Source organism: Microcebus murinus, chromosome 2, assembly GCF_040939455.1.
Source record: "Microcebus murinus isolate Inina chromosome 2, M.murinus_Inina_mat1.0, whole genome shotgun sequence".
NCBI lineage: Eukaryota > Metazoa > Chordata > Mammalia > Primates > Cheirogaleidae > Microcebus > Microcebus murinus.
Window position 1 is genome coordinate 16,404,467 of NC_134105.1, and position 12,728 is coordinate 16,417,194.

General features: G+C 47.9%; 1 protein-coding gene across 2 annotated transcripts in view; it reads left to right on the top strand.

The window, feature by feature from the left end:
* The window catches only part of NIPAL3 (NIPA like domain containing 3), a 45,547-nt gene that overhangs the window by 25,747 nt on the left and 7,072 nt on the right, over positions 1-12,728 (top strand). For both annotated transcript variants that reach the window (XM_012750700.3, XM_075995094.1), the window contains 6 exons: positions 1,022-1,167; positions 4,108-4,204; positions 6,475-6,610; positions 8,475-8,563; positions 10,088-10,151; positions 12,153-12,247. In XM_012750700.3, the coding sequence (XP_012606154.1) occupies positions 1,022-1,167; positions 4,108-4,204; positions 6,475-6,610; positions 8,475-8,563; positions 10,088-10,151; positions 12,153-12,247 (627 nt within the window). The remainder of the gene's footprint in view (positions 1-1,021; positions 1,168-4,107; positions 4,205-6,474; positions 6,611-8,474; positions 8,564-10,087; positions 10,152-12,152; positions 12,248-12,728) is intronic.

Below are 12,728 nucleotides of genomic sequence, written 5' to 3' on the forward strand. Positions count from 1 at the left end.
TTCTACTCCTTTTTTTATACCCAGAAGAAGTGTATACATGTGCTTCTAAATGACATGTACAAGAATGTTCATAGCAACCCATATAACCCAAGCCTGGAGACTCCTTGAATGCCCATCAGCAATGGACTGGATAGACTGTGTTGTGGCCACACGGTGGACCACTGCATGCAGTGAGGATGAATGAACTGCCACTATACACCACAACACCGATGGATCTCACAGACATAACACTGAGTGAACACAGGCACGCGAGATCGTACTGTATGATTCCATTAGATGAGGCACAAAACCAGGCAAAACTATCAGTGATGTTTGAAGTCAAGATGGTGCTACCCTGGGGGTGAAGTCTAGTGGTCGGAAGGGAGCACAAGTGAGGAATTTTGGGGTCCTGCTAATGTTTTCTTTCTTTCTTTATTTATTTTTTTTTTTTTTTGAGACAGAGTCTCACTCTGTTGCCCAGGGTAGAGTATAGTAGCACAATCATAGCTCACTGCCACCTCAAATTCCTGGGCTCAAGCAATCCTCCCATCTCAACATCCTGAGTAGCTGGGACTACAGGCATGTGCCACCACACCCAGCAAATTTTTTAATTTTATGTAGAGACGGGGTCTTACTATGTTGCCCAGGCCAGTCTCAAACTCCTGGCCTCAAGTGATCTTCCCACCTTAGCCTCCCAAAATGCTGGGATTGTAGACGCGAGCCACCATGCCCGGCCTAATGTTCTCTTTCTTGATCTGGGAGCTGGTTCTGTGGGTGTGTTCACTGTGTGAGAATTCATCAAATACTTCTTGTATGCATGTTATACTTCATTAAAGTTTTTTTAAACATTAAAATTTTCTTTTAAAAACACATAACAGTAAGGAGTAAAATTTATTTTTTAAAGTATAGGAAAACCCCAAATGCAAACAGTAATAGGTCATATAGCATGTTGCACAGGAAGCCTGTTCTTTCACTGCCGAGAGTGCAGGCTGCACCTGGGCTGCTCGCGTGGTGAGTCCTGTGACAGTCTCCCCCCCCGCAGGGCGCTATGTCTTGTCCTTTGTCGGCTGCGGTTTGGCTGTCGTGGGCACCTACCTGCTGGTGACATTTGCACCCAACAGTCACGAGAAGATGACTGGCGAGAACGTCACCAGGCACCTTGTGAGCTGGCCTTTCCTCTTGTACATGGTAAGAGAAGCCTGCAGTCCTTCCGCTGGAGATGGCGGGGGCGGGGGTAGGTGTCAAGTCCCAGAAACCAGAATACCCCGCAGTGGGGGAGTCCACGAATCGTGGCACATGTTGCCTGCACTGGTGCTTGCATGTAGTTCATGGGGAAATGTTTATTTTACTTGTGTCCTGAGTAATGTCTGAAATCATATATATAATAGTATGGGCCGACTTTATCTTTTAGAGGTATGTATGGATATGTACGTATAATGTGTCTATGAAGGATTGGATGAAAATACTGAAATTCCATCAGTTGTCTCTGGGAGACAGAATTATGACTCACTTTTTATTTTCTCTTCATCTTTCTTTGTTGTCCAAAATTTCTACAGGGGCCGTTTAAAACTTTTACCGGGGGCTGGAGGGCAAGTTAGAATTTTAAACAATTTAAGAATGCTGGTTTTTGTTTTTTTCTCCCAGTATCACACAACTGGTAGAAGCTGATAGAAACCTAGGAGACACTGGAAACTTTGCCCCCTAACACCCCCCACCCCACCCCACCCCACCCCACCCCCGGCCAGAGCTCGGTCTCCTGCCCCAACTGTATCCCATCTTAGGTCTGTAAGTAAACTGATTAAGGGAAACATCTAAGGTGTCTTGTGAAGCTGCTGGTATTTTCTTGTTCCATGCCCTGCACTGTGCTAGGCACATTTTTACATTAAAATATATCATCTCAGATTCTCTCAACATCCCTGTAAAGTTGAGGTCATCATTTTACAGGTGAGGAAACTGGGATTCCGAGAGGTTAACTGACCTGCTCAGAGTCCGTATGAGCAGAGATGGAGTTGAAGACCAGGACCCCTGACCTCGGGCCACCCTCCTTCCCCACGACCTGCTGACAAGTGTGTTCACTGTTTCCCCCCAACAAGAGCTGCCTGGGCCCCGATTGAGTCAGAGACCCCAGAACATCCTTTTCCTCAGATGGCCCGCAAGGCAGAGGATTGATTTCCCTGAGACTGGGGCTGTGTCATCTCCCAGCTGGCAGGCGGCCCCAAAATTTCCTGGTGGACGTGGAGAAATGTCCACGGGACAGAACCACAGACCCACCTCTTCAGACAAAGCTTTGCCCCAGAGGCTTTGAGTCCTGGGCTCAAATCCTTCACATGCTGTGTGGCCTTGGCCAAGTCACCTTCCCTCTCTGTTTCTCTCTGTATAAAATGGCAAGAATCACTGGACTTAGGACTGATGTCAGGAGAGCCAGGAGGTAGCATGTACATCACGCAGCACATGGTAGATGCTCAGGGAGTGACTGTTACTTCCGTGACTGTCAGGCAATGCTGCCCGCTAGAGAGATTTTCCCAAAACAAATTCGATAGATATTTATCATTTGCTCTGTGCCAGACACTGCGGATATAAAAATCAATGAGACATGCTCACAGAACTCACGGGGTGTCGGGAGGCACCCACGTAGGCACAGCCGCCTCACGACATGACGCCGAGTGCTGCTCCCATCCGTTTGGGGACCATGAGGGACCGTCATGAAGGAAGACGGGCACATTGGGCCCCGGACTCTTGCACGGTGGTTGGGGATGTTGACGAGTGACTCCACATCTGCTTGGTGGAGTATTCTGCGGCGATTAGAGATAATTATGACAACCTCATAAAACATGAAGACTGTTTATGGTGACTAATACACAGTTGCGCATTCACCGCGATGACAGCTAGGCAAGTGCGCATTCACTGGAACAAAGGCAGGGAAGAAACGTGGAAATGAACACAGCTGTGTTTTACGGTCTCTAATTAGAAGAAATTTTTTTAGATTTTCAAAATACTCATTAGTGTTTCTGCATTGGTTTTTGTACTAAGTAAACTCCAGTAGGGGTCCGAGGGGGGCAGGGGGGCTGTGGCGTCGTCAGAGTTTTCTGCTTTAGTTGCGGCGGGTGCCGGGCTGACTTTCCTTCCTGGGAAAGTCATTGCCAAATGTCTGGCCTTTTAAGGGGTAGAAAGGACAAGTGGTTGATGCAGAGGCGGGAAGCTTCTCAAACTCAGACTTGCTGGTGTCTAATAAATAGTAAGTTTCTGCTGATCGACCACATCCTAACTACACACCAGGCATGGGGCCTTCAGACCGTGTAGCCTGGGGGGAAAATGCAGGGGCTTGGGAGCCGGACTGTCCAGGTTCAAATCCTGCCCTGGCGTTTACCAGCTTGGGGTTGTGGTAGTACCTACTTCCTAGAGTTATTGTACAGATTTAGTGAATTTAGTGTAGACAAAATGCTTAGAATCGTATCTGGTGTACATTAAATTTAAGCATTCATTAAATGTAAGCTATGATCATGGCCCTATAAAGAACTATTATCTCCATTTGGCAGAAGAGGTAACTAAGGTTTAGAGAGGTTAAGTGACTTGCCCAAGGTCACACAGCTAGTTCAGAGGCAGATCCAACTTCCAACCCAGGTCTTCCTGACTCCATTGCCTTCCTCTGTCTGCTCTGCCAAGCCTCACACACCGGAGGCCTGGTTGGGGGCAAGGGCAGTGTGTACTTGGATTCTTGATCGAAAAGCTTGTGAACAAGCGTCTCCCTCTTTGACTGACCCCAGTTTTAATGGGGATAGCCATGGAGCAGTGGGGTGGGAGGAAACCATCTCAGCCTGATGAATCGTGGCCATCCAAGACGCGTGGACATGAGGTAGTCACGTCACCCTCAGAGCTTTAGCCTGCGGGGAATGGGGAATTCCTCCTTAGTATTATGCAGGGGTTAGAGAGGTTCCTTCAGTGCTTCCCTTGTCCACTGAGTATCTGTCAGTATTTGGGAAATGCTGCTTGTTTCACTTCCCTTTCACCTTTAGTGCCTGTGACTTTGATGGGATCAGTGGCCTAAGCTACAGGCCGGCCCACCTGGAGTCCCCCAGGTTGGCCTGTCCCTGTGGTCCCCCCTGACCTCCCGCCTGCTGCTCCCCACAGCTCGTGGAGATCATCCTGTTCTGCTTGCTGCTGTACTTCTACAAGGAGAAGAATGCCAACAACATCATCGTCATCCTTCTGTTGGTGGCGTTACTCGGTAAGTGGGGGCCTGGGGGATGGAGTTTTGCCACCGGCGGGCAGGGTGGAGAGGAAGCATGGGTTCTGTCTGCAGAGCTGCTGCCTCCGGGTACAGGAGCTGCCTGAGGCCGGCTCAGGTGGTTCCGTCTCCGTCGAGGCTGCAGGGGGCTGGGTCCGCACTGGCCGGAGACAAAGCCCTGGCCTCAGGGAGCCTACATTCTAAAGGGAGATCATGGCAGTAAACAAGTAGCCAAATTCGCAGCTGATGTGCGTTTGGGCAGTAAGGACAAGGGCAGCCGAGTGAGGGCGAGTGGGGCTGACAGGCCATTGCAGGGAAGGCAGAAGTGGAGCAGGTGCTGGCACTGAGCCCTGAAGGGTCCACGCAGAACCTGTCTGAGGTCAGGAGTGAATTCTGGAGTCAAAGGCAAAACTAGATTGGGTGCTTTTTTTTTTTCTTTCCTTTTAGAAGGACAGGTGCTATGGGGAGAGGGCTCCTGACTCAGGCTGAGGCAAGGCTGTACCTGCACCTAATTTGACACGCTAAGTAGAGCTGCGAGAACCCTGTCCTTCCTGAGGAAGGAGGAGCGGACAGAGCAGGAGGAGCAGGCTGGGGTCAGGGCTGGTGGAGCCTCCCGCCAGGCTGCTCCTCCAGACCCGGCCTCCGGCCGGTGGCTCCCCCTCTTCCCTAAAAAGGGACGACTGAGAACACCCAAGGGGATGCACACAAGTGCCCTCTGTGTGTATTTCTCTTCTGTCCCCCCCCCACCAGCTCCACCCCAGCCACTGGCCGTAAACCACACAGGTATCAGTCACTGAGACAGGGTTGCAGTAATTTGATTTTTTTAAACAGCTCTATTGAGATATGATTTGCATACCATAAGGTTCACCTGTTTAAAGTATATAATTCAAAAATAAATAAATATGCAATTCAGTGTTGTTTTAGTATATTCATAGAGTTGTGCAACCATCCTGTAATTTTTAGAACATTTTTGTCACTCCAAAGAAACCCTGTGCCCCTTAACAGTCCCTCCCCATGTCCCCCTCCTCCCAGCCCCAGACAACCACTACTCTATCTTCTGTCTGTCTGGATTTGCCTTTCTTATATCAATGGGATCTTACTGGGTGGCCTTTTGTGACTGGCTTCTGTCACTGAGCGTAATGTTTTTGAGGTCCGTTCATGCTGAGCATGAATTAGTCCTCCCTTCCTTGGTGACTTTGTGTTCCAAGTGGATTGGAAAGATCATGGTCCTGAAGTGTCCTCTCCTTGTGAGTCAGAAGGACAGAAGGTTCTGAGGCAGTTGGCCTATCCCCTTCTCACTAACAAGGACACCCCGATGACAAGTGCTGCTTTTAAATGTTGCTGATGTTTGGAAACCTTAGCCTAATGGGCAGTGGGCCCAAAGCCACGGTGTGTGACCAGCTGTTGGCAGGACAAGGCTAAATAAACAGGCTGAGAGGAGCAGGGAAGCAGAGCGGTCCCGCTGGGACAGGGGCTTCCTTTGTGTCGTCTTGGGGGTGGTTTCTTTTAACTCCCCTTTGGCCAGGGGATCTGACAGTCATTTCTGCACCACTGAGTAAAGCTATGGTCTCCGTAATGAGGTGAGCGGGAGGGTCCACGGGGTGTGTAGGAAGAAAATGTTACAACTGCTATAATTTTTTTCTCTACCTTTTAAATTATATTTCCTGTACAAGTTTTATAATGTACATAAGTATAGTGTTATATGACTATAATGTTAAAATAAATAAATATATGTATATTGGAAATGGATGTGGAGACATATAGTGGTGTGCATACCAAAACGTTGGAGACCTCTGGTCTAAAGAAATATTTTTAAAAGTACGAGTGACTGAACACTGAAAAAAACAAAACAAAACAAAAAACCACCTCCCGAGCTGTTACTACAGCCGATACTCAAAAGTTCATTTATCTATTCCTACATCCTTTTGGCCTCCTACCATGTTCCGGGCACAGGGCTGGGCACTCTAGGGTTCAGAGAACTGGACACCCTACCCATGCTTGGCAGGGTTTAGCAGTGACACTTGGACACACCTGCTTTGGTGTTTCCAAACACCAAAGGAAACACCTGTGCGGACAGGTGGTGAGCAGTCCATGGAGGGGACACACAAGTGACCCAATGCAAATGATGCCTTTTCACTGTGTTGGCTCTACCCGTGCGTGTTCCCTCCCTTCTTTCTCAAACTGAGTCTTCGGGGTTACAAACTGACTTTCAGGGCCTAACTCCCCGTGTTTCCCTGAGTCTCCCACACGCCCTTGTTCACCATCCGCAGGCTCCATGACAGTGGTGACGGTCAAGGCCGTGGCCGGGATGCTTGTCTTGTCCATTCAAGGGAACTTGCAGCTCGACTACCCCATCTTCTACGTGATGTTCGTGTGCATGGTGGCAACCGCCATCTACCAAGCCGCGTGAGTTGCAAATTCTTTTCTTGCTGGGCCTCATCATTTGGGTCCCTTCCATCCTGGGGGCCTGATTCCAGTTGTTTGTGAGCTGTAGGGAGGCAGGAACTCAGATCACTGGGGTTTGACATCCAGCATGGAGAGGGAAGATTTGCTAACTGGCTGAGTCTTCACATGGAGGAGGTCTATGCCGCTTGATCGAGGAAGCCGGGGTGGCTGTGGGTTTTTACCCTCTGCCTTAGAATATGAGCAGTGTGTGGTCAGAGGCAGCCTCACTTCCATCTTCTCCAAGGCAGCCGTCCGTCTCAGGGACCGCAGAAGCTTTGCCATCTCTAGGAGGCACCTACTTGTCCACTGGGTGGAAATTAAAAATTGTCATTTCTTATCCTCAAGTTATTTCCCCAGATCCTCCCAAGTAGAAGGGCAAGGAGCTCCCTCCTCTCTCTAAGCAGAGCAGTGAGGGCACAGCCCAAGTCTTGCTCCTGTCTGAGTCTGGTGCCCAGCAGAGAGCCTGGAAGGAACACTGCAGGTGACAGGCCCAGGTGGGCGTGCAGGACTCGGTGGTGGGTGAGGCTTGTGCAGCCTGGGAAGCTCCAGCTCCTGCTCAGGCCTGGGCTCACGATCCACCCGCCACGTGGCCTCCAAGACCACAGGAGTAGCTGCTACTGACCAGTGCTTAGTGTGAGGGGCTCTATTCTCTGCACTTTCTGGAACCAACTCATTTGGTCCTTACAAGTACCCCTTTGAGGCAGGTGATGATATCCCCATTTTGCACATGAGGAACTGAAGCAAAGACAGGACAAGAGGCTAGCAAGCGGCAGAGCTGAGATCTGTCCCCTGGCCACACCCTCGCCACTCTGCTCTGCTGCCTCCCACTCAGCTTCTCTGAGATTCAGATTCTTCATCTGCAAATGAAAACAGCAATCATTCCCACCTAAGACAGTCACATAAAGCCCTTGGGAGAACGTGCCTAGGACAGTGTCTGATAAACAGGATCTGCTTCTATGGTTATTGTCCTTGGTATTATTACTTCTTGTCCTACTACAACAATTCCAGTCCTCACCAGGGAGCCCCCACGGTGCAGGGCTCTGTGCTGAGCACTCCAGGGGCTACAGAGATGACTCAGCTGCCCCTGCAGGCCTCCCGGGGAGCTTGTCACTCACCAGTCAGCACAGTGTGGAGGGCCTCAGTACACAGACACGATGAGGGTAGTCACAGCCCACAAGGGACTCATTGTGGGGGAGGGGGACAGCCAGTAAGCAGACTGTCACAATTGAGGGGTATGTTATGGTATTAGCAACTATACAATGATAACTAAAATGCTATGCAGAGAAAGGACAAAGAATATATTCCCAAATGGGGGTACTGTTTATCACAGATGGAGTTAATAGGAATGACTCAAATTTTCTCTCTTTTTCCTGTATTTATCGCGATGATTACATTATTTTCAAATTAAGAAAATTTGTCTAAAAGAACAATTACTACACTAGGCAGAATGATAAGTGCTGTAAGAGTTTCTTGGGCACGTGGTGTATAAGTGACCCAGGAATGGCTCTTTTTAGTGGGGTGAGGAGAAGAGCATTTCAGGTGATAAGAACCACAGGGTCGAAGGTGTGAGACCAGGAAGGACATGGTCCACTTGGGAAATGGGACGGACCTCAGGCTGTGTCTGGGGTAAGAAGGGAGCCAAGTGTGGACTGCAGACCAGGGATACGTGATGCCCTGGAACATGACGATGGCATTTTTACGAACCCAAGGAATATTCCTTCACGTACCATCTTTATATTTCAAACCAAACTCTGCTGCCATCAGCTTAAGCCTTAGGCTTTCCGATATCCCACAGCCCACTGACTTGACTGCTTTTGTGTTGAAGGTTTTTAAGTCAAGCCTCACAGATGTATGACTCTTCTCTGATTGCCAGCGTGGGCTACATTCTGTCTACAACGGTCGCTATCACAGCAGGTAAGAGTGGCCAGCTGCTAGATGTCTGTCTTCTCCCCTGGCAGGGGTATTATCCCAGGGTGGAGGGAGGGGGCTCTGCCCCGTCTATAGGCCGAGTCTGCTCGCTTGTTCTGCTCATCAGAGTTACATATAGTTTCATGGAGAATGTGCAGGATTTAGAGCCAGAGAGGCTGGGTTTGCAGCCCCACACAGACACGCAGTAGCTATGTGGCTCTGGGAACATCACTTAACCTCTCTGAGCCTCAGTACGACATTTATAAAATGCAAGTAATAACACCCACCTCCTAGAATTGCAATATATACAATCAGAATGTCTCCTGCTCCATACCATGTGCTGTTTAACAATGTTGCCATCATCTGCCAGCTCTACAACTGCCACTGGCCAAGTGACCACACGTCTTCTGCGTGATTTCTAGAGATCACGAGTAGGTGAAGCGTCTGCAACATCACAGATGCTCAGAAAGCAATCGTCATTGTTCTCCTGTTCCTCTAGTCTACCCCCAAATTTTTATTTTCTTTCTGAGGTGGCTTCAGAGGCTGCAAGCATATCAAAGAGTCTGTTGTTTGTTTGTGTTTTATGAGGACTAAAATCTTCACAGTAAAAAGTCCAATAAGAACCAAGGGCTTGTCTTTGAAGAAGGCCTGGCTGTCAGGCCACACACTCTGCCTAACGCTTTGGACAGGCGGGGCCCCGGTTCCCATTTACAGAGGTGGGAGCCAGCAGGGTCACAGCCCTCCAGGGCCTGCGCTGTGAGCGGTACCCAGGGCCACAGGGCACTGACCCAGAGCTGCCAGAAGCTAAGCTCCGTCACAGTCAAGCACCTTGGTCAGGAGGAGTGCATGCCGGCCAGGGTTAGAAGGATTAGCAAGCACCATGGTGGAGTCAGGAACAGAAGTCACAGCAGGAAATCAGGAGCTCAGGGAGACAGCACCGACCTGTGGAGCCAAAATGACTCCAGACAGAGGCCGGCTCAGGCCAGGGCCAGCCCATGCCACTCCCATGCCACAGCAGTGGACCACAGGCTTGGCACCTGCTGGCCACGTGAGGTTAGAGAGCTCCAACAGCATAAACACAGAGCATTGTTTATCCATCTTAAGAGGATGACAAAGGGGTGCGTAAACACTGCTAAATGCCGTCTGCGCTTTAGTTAGTAGCAGTGTTTCGTTGTTGTTTTCCGGGCTTTGATCGTGCACTGCGGTTATGATATGATTGGGGGAAGCTGGAAGAAAGGTACATGGGGACTCTGGACTATTTATGTGAGTCTAATATTATCTCAAAATAAAAGTTTTAAAAAGAATCAAAAGATGGAGATCACTGAGGCCCAAGGGGGGAAAAGAGAAGACAGCCTGTTCCCCCCAATGGCTTTTATTCCATTCTTCTAATATTTTACCAGGCACAGTCATAATACTCTTTGATCATTTTGGTTTCCTGCAGGGAAGAGAGCTTAGCCAAATCCTAGACAGACTGGCAAGTGGGCGATTTGAAAACAGCTCACGAGTATTTTTTATTATCTGCCGCTGTAGGCGCAATATTCTACCTGGACTTCATCGGGGAGGACGTGCTACACATCTGCATGTTTGCACTGGGGTGAGTTCCGTCCGCAGGCTGGCCCCGGGGCGTGGCGGGTAGAATTCCAGGCAAGTCGCCTCCCTGTCCCTGTTACTGCTGCAGCTGCTCGGTCCTTTAGGGTCCGGGAAGCTGCTGGGCTTTGGAGCTTTGTCCCCGGAGGTGAGCAGTTTACTCCCCAGAGGGCTTTATCTCCTTCTGCTTTCTTCTCTTTTCGGCCTTAATCTCCATGACATTTCTAAAATATCACATTTTGATACATGACAAGACTCTCAACCTCACTTCATATCTAAGAAATACACATTGAAGCTACATGAGGCACCATCATTTTGCAAAAACTAACAGTATTCCATGTTGGCAGGAGGATGAGGAGGCCAGTTCGCTACCACACTCGAGCGGTACTTTAATGTGGAAAGACAATTTGGCAACACTAATTTAAAAAAATGAGCATACGTTTAGATGCAACATTCCATTTATTTCTAATCATTTATTTTGGAAAAATATTTCAATGGGGACACAAAGACAGATGTGTGAGACTATTTATTAATTTTTAAGTTAGTTGTATGAGCAAACAATTGGAAGCAATAGAAACGCCCAGCAATAGAGCATGGGTTAAAAGAAAATCATTGTAAGTTCAGCTAATAACATGCTACGCTGCCGTTTTGGAAACTCGAGGCCAGCCCATAGGTGCTGACACAGAACCGTGTCTAGAACACTTCAATGAAAAAAGTCACAAACTTTTTTAAAGCATGGCTTACCCTATGATCCACAATTCCACTTCCAGATTTTCGCCCAAAAGAAGTGAGTACATATATTGACAAAATGACTCAGACGCGAGTATTTATAGTACCTTTATTCATAGTATGCCCAAGTTGGAAATAACCCAAATGTCGATCAACAGGATGGTTGAAAAAAGTTGTAGTATAGTCAAACAGTGGATTCTACACAGCAATGAAAAATAATGAACTAACACATGCAATAAAGTAGGTGAATCTTAAACATGTTTTATCAAATGAAAGAAACCAGACATAAAAGAGTATATACTGTATGATTTAACTTACATGAATTCAAGAACAGACTAATCTGTGGGGAAAGAAGTCAGAGTGGTAGTTACCTCTGGGGAAGGTTGGCGTGAATTGGGAAGGGGCACAGGAAACTTTCTAGGGGGGATGGAAATATTTTATATCTTGACCTGGGTGGGGATTACACAACTAAAATTCATCCAGCTGTATATTTAGGGCTTATGCCTTTTCATGCATGAAAATTATCCCTCAATTTTGAGAAAGCATGCTTGTTTGTATAAGCTATAGGGAAAAGAAAAAAACTCTGGAAGAAAATATACCTACCTGAGTAAATAGAACCAGGGAGTAAAAGGACTTTCCAATTTTTACTAATTTTTAATTTATGTTGTTTTTTTTTTTTAGAGAGAGAGTCTCACTCTGTTGCCCAGGCTAGAGTGCAGTGGCCCGATCATAGCTCAGTTTAACCTCAAACTCCTTTGCTCAAGTGATCCCCCTGCCTCAGCTCACACACAGCTAATTTTTAAAAATTTTTTTATAGAAATGGGGTCTTGCTATGTTGCCCAGGCTGGTCTCAAACTCCTGGCCTTAAGTGATTCTCCTGCCTCAGCTTCCCAAAATGCTGGGATTATGGGCATGAGCCACCATACCTGGCCCAATTTTCACTTTCTATACTTTTGTACTGATTGAATTTAGGCCATTAAACAATTTTTTAAAACCATTTTTCAAGGCAAGGTTCTGAGAATAGCAGCTGAGCGGAAGCAAAGAACCATGAGAGTTTTTGTCCAAGAGAGTCTAATTTATTCTGATTACATTTTGTGGTGCATGTAGGGCTTGGGGCCACTCGAGCCGTGATTACTCAGCTAGCGTCTGCTCCTGCTGCTCCAGACCCAGCAGCCTGCAAGCCTTCTTTTTACCTTTTCTCATCAGCCGAAATTGAAAGTCTCTCTCCCCAGCCTCGCCCCTGGCCTTATTTCTCTTCCTCTCTTATCTCATTCCTCAGGTGCCTCATCGCATTCTTGGGCGTCTTCTTAATCACGCGTAACAGAAAGAAGGCCATTCCATTTGAGCCCTATATCTCCATGGATGCCATGCCAGGTAACCTTAAAACCCCATGGGTCCCACTGACTGTCCGTATAGAGTGATTGCTACTTCCTGTTTAAAAAGACAACCAGCTGCTGTGCTGTTGGGTGTGACTGCTCTCACCCTCTTTTTTTTTGTTTGTTTGTGTTTTGAATCCCGTGCAATAGAGGAGGCAATGGCTGAGGCTCCTCAGCTGGTTTTGAGCACATCTTGCCAGTTCCCATGTCTATTTCAGGACCTTATAAAGGAAATCCTGACTCACACTGGATATAATTATGACCCGCGGCACCAGGCTTCATGCCTGCCAGTGGAAAAATCCATTCATCCGGTCTGAACGGAACGATCAGAGAGGGGAAGGAAAATAGGGTGAATGAAATTCAAACACTGTAAACCTCACTCCCTGGATTCCACAAGGGAGAGGATTGTTTTGGAAAGCCTAATTTCCCAGGGAGCCTAGGATTCATACTGAGAAGCACAAACTCAAGTGCCTTTAAGC